Source organism: Schistocerca gregaria, chromosome 2, assembly GCF_023897955.1.
Source record: "Schistocerca gregaria isolate iqSchGreg1 chromosome 2, iqSchGreg1.2, whole genome shotgun sequence".
Taxonomy (NCBI): domain Eukaryota; kingdom Metazoa; phylum Arthropoda; class Insecta; order Orthoptera; family Acrididae; genus Schistocerca; species Schistocerca gregaria.
The window spans coordinates 231,929,279-231,948,038 of NC_064921.1; the positions used below are offsets into that span (position 1 = coordinate 231,929,279).

The 18,760-nt window shown below is 42.3% G+C and overlaps 1 protein-coding gene across 1 annotated transcript in view; it reads right to left on the reverse strand.

Annotated features, from left to right (window-relative positions):
• LOC126335723 (allergen Cr-PI-like) overlaps positions 1-11,538 on the reverse strand; it is a 60,232-nt gene extending 48,694 nt beyond the window's left edge. Inside the window, exon 1 of the mRNA XM_049999178.1 lies at positions 11,524-11,538. Within this exon, the coding sequence (XP_049855135.1) occupies positions 11,524-11,538 (15 nt within the window). The remainder of the gene's footprint in view (positions 1-11,523) is intronic.
• Between the last annotated feature and the right edge of the window lie 7,222 nt (positions 11,539-18,760).

Below are 18,760 nucleotides of genomic sequence, written 5' to 3' on the forward strand. Positions count from 1 at the left end.
CGTGAGACGACGCTTCATCCAGTCCCAAACATGCTCAATGGGGGACAGATCCGGAGATCTTGCTGGCCAGGGTAGTTGACTTACACCTTCTAGAGTACGTTGGGTTGCACGGGGTACATGCGGACGTGCATTCTCCTGTTGGAACAGCAAGTTCCCTTGCCGGTCTAGGAATGGTAGAACGATGGGTTCGATGACGGTTTGGATGTACCGTGCACTATTCAGTGTCCCCTCGACGATCACCAGAGGTGTACGGCCAGTGTAGGAGATCGCTCCCCACACCATGATGCCGGGTGTTGGCCCTATGTGCCTCGGTCGTATGCAGTCCTGATTATGGCGCTCACCTGCACGGCGCCAAACACGCATACGACCATCATTGGCACCAAGGCAGAAGCGATTCTCATCGCTGAAGACGACACGTCTCCATTCGTCCCTCCATTCACGCCTGTCGCGACACCACTGGAGGCGGGCTGCACGATGTTGGGGCGTGAGCGGAAGACGGCCTAACGGTGTGCGGGACCGTAGCACAGCTTCATGGAGTCGGTTGCGAATGGTCCTCGCCGATACCCCAGGAGCAACAGTGTCCCTAATTTGCTGGGAAGTGGCGGTGCGGTCCCCTACGGCACTGCGTAGGATCCTACGGTCTTGGCGTGCATCCGTGCGTCGCTGCGGTCCGGTCCCAGGTCGACGGGCACGTGCACCTTCCGCCGACCACTGGCGACAACATCGATGTACTGTGGAGACCTCACGCCCCACGTGTTGAGCAATTCGGCGGTACGTCCACCCGGCCTCCCGCATGCCCACTATACGCCCTCGCTCAAAGTCCGTCAACTGCACATACGGTTCACGTACACGCTGTCGCGGCATGCTACCAGTGTTAAAGACTGCGATGGAGCTACGTATGCCACGGCAAACTGGCTGACACTGACGGCGGCGGTGCACAAATGCTGCGCAGCTAGCGCCATTCGACGGCCAACACCGCGGTTCCTGGTGTGTCCGCTGTGCCGTGCGTGTGATCATTGCTTGTACAGCCCTCTCGCAGTGTCCGGAGCAAGTATGGTGGGTCTGACACACCGGTGTCAATGTGTTCTTTTTTCCATTTCCAGGAGTGTATGAGTAAAGTAACAATAATATCCTCCCTTACAGCAGATAACAGAAAATAAAAGCTTAGTCTTTCGGTCAAACTTTCTGACCACAGAGACGGTCTATTACGGAATTAGCCTGACCAATTCTCGACAGACAACAGCAGTGTTCAGGGCAAAAAAAAAAAAAAAAAACAAAAAAAAATGCGGACACCCGGCTGAAAATGACTTACAAGTTCGTGGCGCCCCCCATCGGTAATCCTGGAATTCAGTGTGGTGCTGGCCCACTCTTAGCCTTGATGGCATACGTTCAATCAGGTGCTGGAAGGTTACTTGGGGAATGGCAGCCCATTAGTCAAAGCGTGCTGCACTGAGGAGAGATATCGATGTCGGTCGGTGAGGCCTGGCACGAAGTCGGCGTTCTAAAACATCCCAAAGGTGTTCTATAGAATTCAGGTCTTGACTTCTGTGCAGGCCAGTCCATTACAGGGATGTTATTGTCGTGTAGCCACTCCACCGTACGCCGTGCATCATGTATAGGCGCTCGATCGTGTTGAAAGATGCAATCGCCATACCCGAATTGCTCTTCCACATTGGGAACCAATAACGTGCCTAAAACATGAATGTAGGCCTGTGATGTGATAGTGCCACGCAAAACAACAAGGGGTGCAAGCCCCCTCTTTGAAAACACGACCACAGCATAACACCAATGACTCCGAATTTTACTGTCCGCACTACACACGCTGACAGATGACGTTCACCAGGTATTCGCCATACCCACATCCTACCATCGATCGCCACTTTTTGTACCGTAATTCGTCAGTCCACACAACGTTTTTCCACTGTTTCATCGTCCAATCTTTACGCTCCTTACACCAAGAGAGGTCGTTTGGCATTTACCGGCGTGGTGTATCGCTTATGAGCAGCCGCTCGACCATGAAATCCAAGTTTTCTCACTTCCCGCCTAACTGTCGTAGTACTCGTAGTGGATCCTGATGCTGTCTGGAATTCCTGTGTGATGGTCTGGATAGATGTCTGCCTATTACACATTACGACTCTCTTTAACGGCCGGCCGCGGTGGTCTCGCGGTTCTGGGCGCGCAGTCCGGAACCGTGCGTCTGCTACGGTCGCAGGTTCGAATCCTGCCTCGGGAATGGATGTGTATGATGTTAGTTAGTTAGTTAGTTAGTTAGGTTTAAGTAGTTCTAAGTTCTAGGGGACTGATGACCACAGCTGTTAAGTCCCATAGTGCTCAGGGCCATTTGAACCATTTTTGATCTCTTTAACTGTCGGCGGTCTCTGTCAGTCAACAGATGAGGTCGGCTTGTACGCTTTTGTGCTGTACGTGTCCCTTCAGGTTTCCACTTCACTATCACATCGGAAACAGTGGACTTAGGGATGTTTAGGAGAGTGGAAATCTCGCGTATAGACGTATGACACAAGTGACACCCAATCACCTGACCACGTTCGAAGTCCGTGAGATCCGCAGAGCACCCCAGTCTGCTGTCTCACATTTTCTAACGACTACTGAAGTCGCTGATATGGAGTACCTGGCAGTAGGCGTCAGCACAATGCACTTAATATGAAAAACGTATGTTTTTGGGGGGTGCGGATACTTTTGATGACATAGTGTATGTCTAAATTAATGGTAATAGAGTGTTTAAAATGTAACAGCCACGATTGTTCGTATATCTCACAAAGAGGTAGAGAAATAAATATATGGAAACGAAGAGCATTGTACTGTCACCAACAAAACTTGTTCTCTCACCCCGAGTGTTGGTAACCTCGTATTTGAGGAGACTGGATGTTGTAGATGACTCCTGCCCTTTGAACTGAATAAACGAATATTGTCGAAGATAAGCCAAACCATCTATTCTCTGACAGTAGGTCCAATCAGGATGGGCTTCGTGCTAACAACTATTGTGAACGATTCATCTACATCAAACTTCGCAAGCCACCTATTTGTGTGTGGCGGGGCGGTACTTTTACTATCACTAACTGAGCGCTCCAACTCTTTTCTACTTGTGAATAGTGCTTGCCTTAGTCTTATAATTCTGCCATCTCCTTTAATATTTTCACTCGGCTAGCTAACGTAAGATACATTAACAACGGAATTGAAGCTATCGATAAATATTTATTGAGTTCATAAATTTTACTTATATTTTTCTGCGACTTACTGAAACAACTTCTAGGCGACTGGTACTTGCCAATTTTTCAGAGGATTGATATCTGGCTCTTGCACTTTCTTTCCCTCCACTTGTCATAGCACACGAATAACAATGTAATGTCCGTAGGCTCACCACATCCATTTCCTTGGAACATATGCAGTTCCTTTATTTGGCTGTACGAGGTGTCTGGTCACCTATTGCCAACTGTATTACAGTAAGTAAATCATTGCGTACTTAACATTAACTTCTCACGACGTATTACGTACAAATATCTGAAGGAGAAAATTAACGAAGGAAATAAGTGAAATACCTTCAACTCTACTGCTTTCTCCTTGGGCATAGATTGCTAAACTTATTTCAGCTGATTGGATTATATTCCCTTGCCTGATTTCTCTAGCTTATCTAATAAATGTCTAATCAACGTACACTGACGTTAAGTTGTATTTACATCGAAAGACCTCAAGTCCAACGGGGCACAATAACCCTAACATACCTTCAGGTCCGTGTTCCCTTGTTACTCGCTGAAAGAAAAGTTGCCAAGGAGACATCACGCGATATCGGACAGTCATATGGTGAATGGGCAGAGTAGAAAATTACGCCACTGACGACGCAGAAACGGCTGTTGACAATCGGGTGAAAGATGGCATTTTGTGCAGTGTTAGAACTTCAGAGCAACTCTTTTTTCTTCTTTTTTCATCTTCCTGACTGCAGCCTACGTCCCAGTTACTTGCTAAAAGTATTACAATATCTGTCTTCCTCTACAGTTTTTACCCTCTACAGCTCCTCTAGTATCATAGAAATACCTGATGTCTTAACAGGTGTCCTATCATCCTGTCCTTTCTTCTTGTTAATGGTTTCCATATATTCCTTTCCTCGCAGATTGTTCAGAGAACCTCCTCATTCCTTGCCTTATCAGTCCACTTGACTTTCGAACTTAACGTCTGTAGCATCATATCTCAAATGCTTTGATTTCTTCTGTTCCATTTTTCCCAAAGTCCACGTTACACTATCATACAATGCTGTGCTCCAAACGTACATTCTCAGAAATTTTTTCCTCAAATTAACGTCTACGTTTCATAAAAGCATTGGCCAGGAAAGCACTTTCTTTCAAGTGCTAGTCTGTTTTTTACGCCTTCTTTATCCCGTCCATCATGGGTTATATTTTTGCCTAGGTAGGAGAATTATTTAACTTCGTCTATTTTAAGATTCCCAGTTCTGGTGTGTTTATCGCTCTTCTCATATCTGCTATTTCTCAATACTTTCCTCTTTCTTCGATTTACTCTCAGTCCATATTCTGTACTAGACTGTTCAGTCAATTCAACAGGTATTGTAATTCCTAGTCACTTGCACTGAGGACTGCAATTTAACAGTGTCATCAGTTAATTTTATCACACTCTTGAATCTTTCTTGTGTTTCCGTCATTGCTTCGTCGATGTATAGGTCGAACAGAAGGGATGTATGATTACGCTCCTGTCGTACGTCCTTTTCAATAGGAGCATTTCGTTCTTGGTCTTCCAGTCTTACTGTTCCCTCTTGGTTCTTGTACATATTGTATATTACCTGCTTTTCCCTACAGCTAACCCCTATTTTTGTCAGAATTTCGAAAATCTTACATTATTTGATACCCTCAAATGATTCTTCTCGGTCGACAAATCCTGTGAACGTGTCTTGATTTATCTTCAGCCTTGCTTCAGTTATCACCCGCATGGTCAGAACTGCCTCTCTGGTGGCTTCACTTTTCTTAAAACCAATCTGATCGTCATCGTGCAGATCTTCAATTTTCCTTTCCATTCTCCTGTATATTACTCTTGTCAGCAACTTGGATGGCATGAACTGTTCGGCTGATTGTGCCGTAGTTCTCGCACTTGCCGACAATTGCTACCTTTAGAACTGTGTGGATGATGATTTTCTGAAAATCTGATGATATATCTACAATCTCATATGTCCTACACACCAACGTGAATAGTCTTTTTGTTGCCACTTCTCCAATGATTTCAGAAATTTTGGTGGAATATAATGTAAGTCATCCACAGCTCTTTTAAATTCTGTCTATAATACTGGATCCCCTATCTTCTCCCTGTCGAATCCTTTTACTTCTTCTATCACGTCGTCAGAAACGTCCTCCCCTCATAGAGACATTCACTGTACTCTTTACACCTATCCGCTTTCGCCTCTGTATTTAACTGTGGAATTTTCATTCTGCTCTTCATGTTACCGCCCTGGCTTTTAGTTTCAGCGAAAGTTGATTTGACTTTTCTATGTGCTGAGTCTGTCCTCCCGATAATCATTTCTTTTTCGATTTCTTCACAATTTTTATTCAATCATTCCCCCTTAGTTTCCTTGCACTTCCTGCTAATTTATTCCTAAGTGACTTACATTTCTGTTTTCCTGAATTTCGCTCAACATTTTTGTACTTCTTTAATCGATTAACTGAAATATTTTTTCTGTTGCCACGGTTTCTTCGCTGTTACCTTCTTTGTACCTATGTTTTCTTTCCAATTTCTATGATTTGCCTTTTTAGAGATGTCAATTCATCTTCAAATGCCTACTGAGTTATTCACTATCGCAGTATCTATAGCCTCAGACAACTTCAAGCGTATCTCATCATTCCTTAATATTACCGTATCTCGCTGCTTTGAGCATTAATTCTGCCTGACTAATGTTTCAAACTTCAGCCCACTCTTCATCATACTAAATTATGATCTGAGTCTCCAGATGACGACTTGCAATCCAATAGCTGATTTCGGAATCTCTGCATGTAATCTAACTGGAATACTCCCATGTCTCCCGGCCTTTTCCAAGTATACCTCCTCCTCTTGTAATTCTCGAGCAGAGTATCCGCTATTACTTGTGGAAATTTATTGCAGAACTCAGTAACTATTTCTCCTCTCTCGTTCCTACTGTCAAGCCCACAGTCTCCTGTAACCCGTTTTTCTGCAGCTTCCCCTACAACCGCATTCCAATCTCCCACGACTTTCATATTTTCATCCCCCTTTGCATTCTGAATTACAATTACAGTATCTTCATATACTTGATCTTTCTCTCCATCTTTTGCTTGCGACGTCGGCATGTATAACTGAACTATTGTTGTCTGTGTTAGTTTGTTGTCGATTCTGATGAGAACAGCTCTATCACCAAACTGCCCACAGTAAGTCACTCTCTGCCCAGCCTTCCTACTCAGAATAAATTCTACTCCCGCTATACCGTTTGTTATTCTCGTCTGATCAGAAATCCTTGCTGTCTTTCCATTTCACTACACTCTGACCCCTGCTATATCTATAGGGTGAAAAGTATTTAAACCGACAAACTCTGGGAGGTTGTAGGGGACATCAAAACAATTTTTTTTCTAATGTCATTTTTACTTATGAGGAATATTTAAACCGGTAGAGGAAGATATCTCTGGCGGAAAATTAATTAAACCAACAAACACTTTTCCATTTTTTATGACCAAGAGACAACATATTAACACAACCCAATTTCAATTACAGTAGATTTTCAAAAATGCTTCCATTGACACGTAAACAAAGGTTACATGGTCGGATCATGTTCTGTCTGACACGGGCAAAACCCCCAGGAGTATCCTGAATTGTTCCTGCTGCTGCTACTATCCGGGCAACCAGATCCTCTTCTGATGCAACAGGGGTTGCGTAAACAAAGGTTGCGCATCTCTCCCCACAAAAGAAAGTCCAGAGGGGTCATATCTGGGGATCCAGCAGGCCATGGTAGAGGACCACCTCTGCGAATCCACGTTTCTGGGAACCGTCAGTCCAGGAATCGACTCACACGACGAATGAAATGTGCCGGCGCCCCGTCATGTTGGAACCACATGCGTTGTCTTGTAGGGAGCAGGACGTCTTCCAGCAATTCTGGCAATGCTACGGCGAGAAAATTTTAATAGTGCCTGCCATTTAATGGCCTAGATAGCAGATACAGTCCAATTAAACAGTCCCCAACAACACCGACCCACACATTAACGAAGAACCGCACTTGATGAGCGCTAGTAACTGTGGCATGTGAGTTATCCTCACTCCAAATACGCGAATTGTGCAAGTTGAAGACTCCATCACGCCCGAAAGTTGCTTCATCGGTAAACAACAGAGAGGATGGAAATGTAGGATGTGCGACAGCGTCCCTGTCTAGGTAATCTGCTAAATGACGCGGTCTCACGCAGACGTTCGTACACAGCAGCAAAGGTCGTATGATGTGGGATACGGCGATTAGGATATTGTTGTTGGTAAACCCGCTGTGGAGCTTGTCCGTTGTGGTGCCCTACGTAGTACGCACCAACCATATCCGTGTACTCACTCCAGATGTATCGCTCGATTAGTAAACAGAGACAATGCACTACTACACTGGTGGACAGCAGTTGCCTACAGCTGAAGAGTGTAATACGCTCTCTAACAACTGAAGATCGTAATACGGCCCCTAACAAATGAAGAACGTAATACAGCCTCCACCGGTTTAAATAATCCTCATAGGAAAAATGACATTAGGGAAAAATGTTTGTTTTCATGTCCCCTACAACCTCCCAAAGATTGTCGGTTTAAATACTTTTCACCCTGTATATTGAGCCTTAGCATTTCCCTTTTCAGTTTTTCTAGCTTCCCTGTTCCATTCTAACTTCTGACATTCCACGCCCCGATCCACAGAACGTTACCCTGTCTTTGGCTATTCAGTTTCTTTCCACTTCCTTCAGTGCCCTCATGCTGTTGATCTTTGCTGATACATCCGCCTGTCCGCTCTTCCGCCCTCTTTGACAAGGCGTTGGCAGAACCAGGATGATCTCTTGTGCCGGAAGTCGTTGGCCGCCATTGGTGATGATTTTTATTCAAAATTTAAACACTGGCGAAGTTCGAACCTGGGACCAAGGACGTTGTGACTACTAATCAAGATGCATCCACTTTTTTGTCATTTTTTTCGTCATTCGTCCTGGGCAGACGTCATAAGACACTTGTTAAAATTTTTCGTTGAATACCTCACTCATTTTTTAAATTTTTTTCAATATGTATACAGAGGCCAATCGGACCTCTTTACCTCGAGGAAGTAAGAGAGGGGGTAATTTTCCAACCCTACAGAACGGTTCTTGAAACAAGTCCAAATCGCACGTGCTGTTGTTGCCGCCCAGATCTGCCCTGGAGACCTGTCGGTTGCTACCCTATGTGGCACGCAGAAGCCGTTTCACGGCACATTTGCCCGAAGCTGACGACTAACGACAGTTTCTTTGAGTAAGCTGCCCTCCGCCTGATACGGCACGAGTAGTCGTGTCTGTTGCCTCGGCGCACTCCAGCGTCCAAAGCTGTGTTTTGTACGTCATGCGTCATTTAGCCTCTGAGACCACGGAATCGCTTAACTTCGTGCTCCCCTATTCTGATGATAAGTTTCTTACTAATCTCATTTTTGCTACTTCTCGTTATTTTCCTCTTCCCAGGGTTTACACTAATCCACTTTCTGTGGTCATTAAACTGTTCATTCCATTCAGTACCTATACCCTCCAACACTTCTACCCTTCTATGCAGGATAGTAGTATCATCAGGAGTGATATCCTTTCAACCCGAATTTCAATCCTAATCGTGAGTCTTTCCTTTATTTCTTCATTGCTTCGTCGATCTATAGACTGGAAAGTAGGGGTAAAAGACTGTATCATTGTCTTATACATTTTTCTATACGAGTACTTCGTTCTTGCCCTTCTATCTGATTTTTCCATCTTGGTTTTTTCATATGCTGTATCTCACCCGTCTTTCTCTATAAATTACTCCTATTTTTCTCAGAATTTCTAACTTATTACACCGTTTTACACTATCGAACGCCTTTTCAAGGTTGACGGATCCTGTGAACGTGTCTTGATTTTCTCAAGACTTACTTCCACTACCAATCGCAACGTCTGAACTCCCTCTCTGATGCACCAAACAAATGGTTGTCTAATAGAGGCTCAGTTTTATTTCCAGTCTTCTGTATTTTATTCGTGTCAGCGATTTGGATGCATGGCTTGTTAGGGTGATTGTGGTAGAAAGGCTGATGTTACGTCTCAAGTCTCATAGATCTTACACATCAGTCTGAATAGCCAGTTGTTTGCCACATCCTCCAACGATTTTGGAAATTCTGGAGATACTTTGCGTATCTCTTCTGCGTTATTTGATCTCAAATCTTCCGAAGGTCTCTTATCGACTCGCATTCTCCTTCCATCCCTCATCAGACAGTTCCTTTCGTAGAAGCCTTCAGTGCACTCTTTCCACCTAGGCGTTCTTTCCCCTGCATTTGTCAGTGGAATTCCCATTGCACTCTTAATATTCAAGCCCTTACTTTTAATTTAGTCGCAGGTTGTATTAATTTTTCTATATGCAGTTGCTATCGCAGTGTTCTCGCGCTAACAAGTCGAGATAGACCTTCTTTCACTGCCTCTAGCCATTGCTGTCGGGCTTGTAAGTAATTTTGATTCACAATCTGTGAAATGCACTCCAGTCCCTCTTAGTCAGGATCTGCTTCCGACCACAATTCGGACTACGTGTTTCGTGGTCACGTGTGTTACGCAACTGCTTGTAGACACGCTGATCTGTCCGCCGAGAAACACCAGAAACTTCACACCGTTTGGCCATGGGCAAGGCCAAACATGATTGCCCCTTCTTTTCATTCTGTCGCGTCTTTACATCTACCCACTTTTACGTACAACGTTCACTTGAAAAATTTCCTTATGCTCATGTAGAAGCAAAGCGCACGTGGTTGAGCATGTGACACGATCGCTGCGCCACTTTAGAGGACCTACAGATTCATCTATGCATCCGCAATGAGATGACTAATTATTCATCCGGTGAGCTTACATTAAGTCTGTTAACAGCTGTAAAAATGGATACATGTGGTTTGACAGTATCGGTTATCATTTTTTTTTGTCTAAAAATTGATCAGTGTGTATTAAATTTTGCCATTAATACGAAATAAAGTGCAGAGGTGTTTCAGGAATATTAAATATTGTTTTTGGTGAGTCCGGTAAACAAGGATTTACGTGTAATATAAACGCCTCGGAGAAAAGCGTTAAGATGTTGAAGATGACGAACGCCCTCTACGTCCCACCATATCCTGAGCTGTTAAAATAACTAAAAATTTTAAAGAAATGATTATGAACGTTATCCGAATCACACTCAGACAAGGCGCTGATGATGTTGGCGTATCAGCTGGCTCATGAAACGAAACTTTTTCGAGTGTCTGTGTGTGAAATGTGAGGTACTAAAATTTGCTCAAAACTTTTGAATTACGAAGAAAAAGGTAGGCGAATGTAAGTTGCTCAGGAGTCGCTACATGTAGTCAGTAACCATATAGAACTACTGAAACATATCGTAACAGCAGATGACACATGTGACTAAGGTGTGACGTCGAGAACGAGGGCCACTCGTCCTAGTGTAAGCTGTCGGGATCACCAAGGCCGAAAGAAGCTCGACATGTGCGGTCATACTGACAGTGTTCTTCGAATTTAACAGCATTGTGCACCATTAGTTCTTGTTGCACAGGATCTAAAAGTCAATAAGGAGATCTGCTACAAGTCCAACGTCGTTTTTGGGAAGAAATAAAAAAAAGACAGGATTCGTGGAGAAACAATTCATGACCTGTATTGTGATAATACAACTGCTCACAGTTCGTTGCTATTTCGTGAATTATTGGCGAAAAACAATACATCAGTGATTCCCCAACCTTCATATTCGCTATACATGTCCTCATGTGACGTTCCTCTGTTCTCAAGAACAAAGAAACTCGTAAAGGACAGTCGGTTTACAAGCTTAAATGAGATTAAAATTTGATTGCTGAGAGAATTAAAAATTGTCGCGAAGATCGAGTTACAGAAATGTTGCGGAGTTTGGAAAAGCGCTGGCATAGGTGCAAACGGGGAGTATTGAAGGAGATAACAGTGACGTACGAAATAAAATTCTTTCCAAAAAAACAAAACTTCCTGATACTGCTTGAACACACTTGATACATGTGCAGTGAAGTTTTGTCCACAGCAGTAGAACAGCGCGTAACTGTTTCAGTTGTTCCAGATTCATCAGAATGGGAGGGATAAGAATGACGATGGAAAAAGAAAACGAATTGAATTTTATGTATCATAGTATCGCACGACAGTGGCTTATTGAAAGACAGTTGCCGACTGCAAGCGTTCAGAAGCATACAAGTGTCAACGTTGTTGATGGACTGAGATACTTTGGTAGCCCGGAGTGAGATCTTAATTTTCGAGCCATTTTAGAGTTCTCATTTTTATATCTTGCACCAGCTCTAAAGAATAATTTACATACCTGACCTTCCAACATTCCTACGAAATTAAGTTATTCTGCCAGCGAAAACTTTTGAAAGTAATCCTCTCAAAGCAAATAAAAGAAATAAAAAGCGATTAATTAATCTGCTTGAGAAAGCCGCGACTGTTGGTGTTTCGAAAACCCGAAAGTAGTAAACAATGCTCAGAATCCGGTTGCAGCTCGCGAGTTATTCACTTTTAACGTCCATGTGAGTTGTGAGAATCATTATGCTACACAACCGTATTGTATCCAGAAGTAGACACTTGTGCTATCAGAGTGTTTTTCCGCTCCTTGTCGTGGAAAAATGGTCGTAAACAGTATAAGAAATTTATAACATGTAGACACACAACCGGTGCTAGGTAGAGTGCTTTTATTTTAGATCCACTTTCTGACTCTGTGTCTATCTTCAGGTGAAGAAAACATCTCCACTGTGTACACATGTACACTTTACGATTGCCAGACACGTCTATCACATGTCTGTTTCATGCATTCCTTAACATCACGGTTGAAAGAGAAGCTCCCACTGGATGTATTTAATGAGCAATATTAACTACTCACACACATCACACGTTTGATAATACCTTTATCACTGTCCCAAAAAACATACACAACCTACCTGTGTATAAAACATTCGCTGGGAGCAATAGAATGTAATTCATCCTTACAACATGCCAGATAGTACCGCTTTTCGATAATACATGTTATGTGTGGACAATTTACAAGGTACTGTGAAATGTGTGTGAGCAGTTACTGTCGCCCATTACAGATATCCACTAGTGTGAGTTTTTGTTCAAATGGGGTTGTAAGATAACTTTGACAGACTGAGTTGAATATTTGGAAATCATAGTGTGAATATGCGTACACTATGGCGATGGTTTTGTACCTGAAGATGGTCTGAACGGCCGAAACTGGTTGAAAAAAAGTCATCTAACATCCGTCAGTATATCTGTAATGAGTAGCACACAAAATTTATTAGCTGTGGAGCAACACACAACAAACATTGTAAAATAACACGCGGAGTAGTTTAAGTTGGTTGAAGGGGGAATTTATTCACTGCGGAGCCTATATGGGGCTCGCTATGTCAGAAAAAAGAGCTTGTTACTGAGCGATGGCAGCTACTAAATAAATAGCTGCAAGCTTTGCGAAGTGAATTGGGATGACTTCATGGAAGGTGAAAATACCAAGAGAAGCAATTCTGATCTTGTGGTTAGTACTGAAAAAGGAAGAAAGAAATTCTCGGGGTGTTCATAAAATTTGCGGATAAAGTGGAGTAATATGTTCGAAACTATAAAGGGAATGGAGACAAATTGTAAATAAAAAATCTTCAGTATCTACAAAGCCAAGTTTGTGTAACTGACGTAGATGCATGTCCGAGTTAAAACGCCATTGAGCGGGATTGCAGCAAACTCTCCCCGTCGTCTAATTATTAAGCAGAGGGAACACAGTAAAAAAATGTTTCAAATGGCACTGAGCACTATGGGACTTAACTGCTGAGGTTATCAGTCCCCCAGAACTTAGAACTACTTAAGCCTAACCAACCTAAGGACATCACACGCATCCATGCCCGAGACAGGATTCGAACCTGCGACCGTAGCGGCAACGTGGTTCCAGTCTGTAGCTCCTAGAACCGCTCCGGAGCACAACAATAACGAAGCAATGGGGAATAGTGAGCAGGAAACAAATTGTGATAGATGTACGACTGGTAACGATTACATTAAAATCGTCTATTTTTTGAAACTCAGCAAGATACTATGAATAGATGAAACTGTCAGTCAGCGTCACACTGTCTGTGACAGGTCGATAACACTGTGTTGAAAAATTTAATGTTTTGTTTGTCTTTACATTTTAACTTTTTTCTAACTGTTTATCTCTAAGGAGTTTGGGAAGTACTAATTGTTCCTTTGCTTTTGTTATCAGTACCTTGACATTTGGTAATTTTCAGTGCATTCCTGATATGATGAAAAATGATCTTACATTCATTAGTCAAGTTTATCTCCGATATGGATGGAAGATAACAGGAGATCCTGAAATATTTGGTTTCCTGATAGATCTCCACAGTGATTATACTTTCTCGGTGCCTTCTTTATCTCTTGGATAGAAGTGAAATTGATGGTCACTGTAAGAGACGAGACTGGAGACACAGCACTGGCCAAAGAGATACGAATTCTGTGTGGGAAAGAACAATATCAAATGAGAATCTCTGGTAGACTCAACATAGTTATTGATGCCCCTAATCACATGACTGCGGGTTAACTGAAACAGGTTATTAGAGGTCTGATTGAGGCTTCGCCAGGTTTCAAATACCTGACATGCTTCGTTCCAAAACTGCCTGATGAAAAGGTCAAAGTTGATGTTTTTGCCTGATCACAGGTAAGAAAGGTGCTGTACAAAGAAATGCCGGAAATTTCCAAAGATGCTCACGGATGTAAGGACTCAAGATTTTTTTCCCTTTTCTTTCTTAACCTGCTAAACTTAATTTGAAAGGACAATGATGTCTTTTTTCATCTGTAAACGTGACTGTTATCACGAGCATGAATAAGAAAGGAGAAACTCTGTTGTTTTTATATCACTTGCTTCTAGGTCTCTCTCTTGCTGTCGGTTCTGATCTTTACCTTTGGCTTGTAATATAACATGAGCAGAGTTCGTGTAAGTTATGTTAAATAATAAGTTATGATGAAGACAATGTACTATACTGTACATCATTTTCATATTGTTACTGTCTTTTAATACCTCAGCTCAAGGATGAGTTTTTGGTGAACAGCATTAGCCAGCTTGGTCGCAATCAGTTTAGTCTCCAACCGAACCTGCATACTTCTATTTTAACGAGGTCCGATTTGCCCTGGTGATCAGAAATTGGCGCACTCATAATTTTAAAATTTTTGTTCACGGAATTATTTTAACAAAGACTGTTAATTGAAAAGAAAATACTTCGTGGTCAGTCTAATGATTAACAGTAATTTCAAGACAATCCTCTCTCACCAATGTGACGGCCTCGTATGTGATCTGAAACCGCGATTCGTTAATCAATCAGTCCGATTTCGGACATTATATGATTAGAAAGATTTTCAGTATTTTTTTCTCTGCTCAGATCGCATATAACGGACGTTACGCTAGCGACCGAGTACATTCCTAGAAGCGCAGTAGTTTTGTAGACAGAAGGCCTGACGAATACAATTATGACATTATGTATGCACTTTCAACATTGCGGTCCAGTCAGCAATCGTGATAATCTAATATATAAGGAACTATCAGCCTTGATTGCGGTAATGAAACTAACCTTTCCCTAGTTTTCAGCCCAAATAACTGAGCCTTCTTCAGAAGATATACCTGAATCTATGACTTCTCTAAGAGGGCATGGTCTAGAAATAAAACTAAAACAGCCCGAATACGCGTAGTCACATTTTAAAAATGCGGTACATCAGTACTGAGTCAACACCATGACTTAAGCTCTGGCGTGCACCATGAACGGCGTGCGGTGGGCCTCGGGAGCGTCAACCTAGGTAAAGGTTGGTTTCCTTACCGCAATCGAGTCTGATAGTTTCTTACATATGACATTATGTATTTAATGCTGTCAAAATTCACAAATTTGTTGGTAAAATTAATACAAACGTCAATTTTACAATTAGTAAGTGCTCGACAAAGCCGATGACGTAAAAGGGCCAATCAGTGAAGACCAAAGAAGGTCGAATGTGGGAAATAATTCTCGCAATCGCAAATTTTTGTACATTGATACGAGCGTGTGCTATGAACAACAAACCAGAAATTCTTAATGGTGATGGCTGAGTGTAGGGGTATGGGTGCATTTGAAGATTATTTTTGTACGTTTTTCTTGAATAAGTCGGGAACTACGGCCTCTATAGTAAACTAAGTTTGCGCGTAGCGACCGAGAGAATATTAAAATCTCGCGCGTGGTTTATGAAGGCCAGCTATATAACATTGCAGGTTGCATAAAGCGACAGCGGAAGGGGCACCTGACTCACCCTGTACAAAGCTTTTTGTTTGGTTTGTTGATTTGGGAGAGTTCACAACACCGATCCGCTACAGAACTGGAATAGATGGCACCATACAGCTCTATGTCCTGCAGGTAGCGCGCGAAAATACTCCTGAATGTCTCTCAAATGCCGAAGAAAATATCTTCATGTACTTCACAGCAAGCAGAGAAATAAAAAGACAATTTAGTAAGAAATCACTCTTTCATACTTTAGCAGTCGTGGCTTGATGAGTTTTCTGCACTGAATATAAGAGTATTTCGTATACTATTTGCATTTTCATTATCGTACCTTTTCGAAACTGATTTTTATGTGTCGGCTGCTTTTAGAACAAAGTATAGATCTCAGCAAACATAGGACAAGAGCTCGGAGTGTCTTTTTATCTAATATTAAACTCTGCTTCAAAAATGTTTGCTCTGTAAATCAGGCCCATGGGATTTACTAGTAATGACATAACTTGTTTTTAATGTAGTATTGAAAAGTTAATTATCACACCCATTGTGTAGTACTGAACAGTCCTATTTATAAGTGCAGTACATCAGTGTAAATGGAAATTTAAATTTTTTATTATATCAAATTGTATGTTGAATAAGCTCGCTCCCCCTTCCCCATTTACTGTTATCACGCCCCCTAACTGTGCACGCCCCAAAGATTGAGAATCGCTCACCTTTGTTATGAGAACAACTGACACTAAGCGTATCTGGCGGACCTCTTGAATTTGTTCGCACAACTGCCTCATTGGCCAACCTGGATGCTAATTAGCTCGGAAACGGCGCAACGCATCGACTTTTTTCTTGAAAATTATTGTTCAGCACAACCCACCCCGCAACACCCTTTCAAGCATTTCAGACTGCCTCTGACCACCCTGCATAAATGAGCTGTCTTAGTGGTAGATCGGCCACAATATATACTCTCTCTTTGTGGGCGTTGGTCAAAGATTCCGCCTATGTGCCGCCCCCCCCCCTCCCCCGCCACCGACCTCTCAATAACATTGCGCTGTGAGGCAGCACAGCAACAACAATGAATTCAGTAACTCCAGACATGGTCGTCAAAGTAAGGGAACATTCTGACCCTGAATTGAAGTGTAATAAATATCCCAAGGTTTAGCGGGGTAGCCGAGCGGTCTTAGGGCATCTTATCACGGTCCGCGCGGCTTCCCCCGTCGGAGATTCGAATCCTCCCTCGGGCATGGATGTGTGTTTCGTCCTTAGCGTAAGTTAGATTAAGCAGCGTGTAAACTTTTTTCATGTATATAATTCACACACCCTTTTAAAACTGGGATGTTTCTTTTTAAAATAAAAAGCTTTGTACTCCTTTTGTGATTATCAAAACAAATTCTAGACCATGTAACATGTTTGTGAATCACACTGTCCTATGCATCCAATGAAGAATGGTACAGCGGCAATGCTTAGTTCATTACTTTGTGATATTTGTTGTTCTACTATGTCGATGGGTGGGAGGAAGGGTGACAACTTCATTCTTGTGCGAACTTTGCCTGTCTGTGAAACTCTGAAGAAAGAAAGAATATTCAGTACTCTTGTCCATAGAGAAATGGCGATGGTCTCAGAATAAAGGGAAAAAAACTAGTCACGTGGAAACAATATATGTAACTATGTGAATTTGTACAATAATGTTGAAGGATAATGGGACCTCCGTTGATTTTACAACCAATAGGGTTTTAGTTAGTTGATGTTGAAAGCTTGTCTGGAGCAGTCTGAAGTGTCGTTAGAGTAAATAACCATTTTCATAGAGACTTTTGCACCTGCCACCGAGCAGATGCATATCCGATGATTCTCATTAGATGTTTGTACAGTTTCAATAGGATTAGGATGTAATTTGGTTCAGAGTTTTGAAGTGGTGTAATGATATTCATTAATTGGCAAGTCTGATCATGAAGCTTAAAATGAGATAAATTTATCATGCTCCGGAAGGCAGTGAAGACTCTCCGTCCATCGGAAGAAACCATAGCTCATCTCTACAACGTGTGCTGTGTACCAGTGAAGGTAGATTTACCAGATGTGGGCACTGAACTACGATCTTATTTTTGTTTGTTTATGTACCCAGCTATATGTGGGATTTCATAAAAACCCCTGCATTCCAGTAAAAACGAACAATTACCACCAGGACTGAGTGGACAAAACAACCTCACCACATGGTTCTTGTAGTAAGCGACTGGCCATGCCATAATGAAAGCCAGAAACTTGAAGATCAAGACGAACGGATCATTACTTCATGATATTAAACTTGCTTTGGTTATTAGGCTTTGGGCTAGTGGGAAAATTAATCTTGTTCTAACATTGCTAATAAATTCTGAGTGAGTCGGCTTCGACCATGTATACACTCGGATTTTTTCAAAAATTTTGTTTCAGCCAAAATATCAGCTATTGAAGGAGATTTTGCGTGGCGCTGAGGGACTAACATAACATACTAAACGTTCAGCGAAAGCAGTGATATTCCATCGCATGAAAAGGAAAAGCCAAACAGTATGTTCATATTTGATGACGTCGCAGTGGAAAATCAAGATAAGATCCGCAGATATTTCTCTCTTGGCCACTATGTGCAAGTCAACATATTTCATTTGACCCAGATATACTCAAGAACCCTGAAGCAGTTGGTCTGGGATCATGCGAACCTTATTATCGCCCTCAAAAAGGACAGTCTGAATTGAAAGCATATTTACGAAGCATGTGGAACACAGATGCCATTCAATGAATTCGTTACCATATGTGGGATTGATGGAATGACTCGCAGTATGGCTTTCTGGTTACAGATAAAACTAGGAAATTGAATGAGGATTGATGTAGACGGAAGCTGAATGAGATGCTGCATTAAAGACAGCGCATAAAAATATAACACCAAAACTGCAGATAAAATACCTTCTGCACCATCCAGAATTTTCGCCTTTTAATATCCGTTGATAACTTGCACTATACTTTTGATTATGAAGCTGTCAGCTGTATTACAGAAACTGTATTTAATACGTATTCGATGTACTAGTGTCTTTATTTTTGACTGTATATGACTGATTGTAATTATAATGAAAATATTGTAAATTGCTGGGTAATAGCCAAGGGAACTTTATTGAAATGTATCGAAAACATCGAAGAAATGTTAGTAGCTGTGCCGGTGTCTATCTTTGCGTATGGAGAGTCTCTGTCGCGTTGGAGCAGGGAGGAGGCAGAGCAGCTAGAGTTATGAAAGAGTGCGTAAGTGTTTGTTCGGCGCTCGCGCCAATGCGGTGTGCAGCT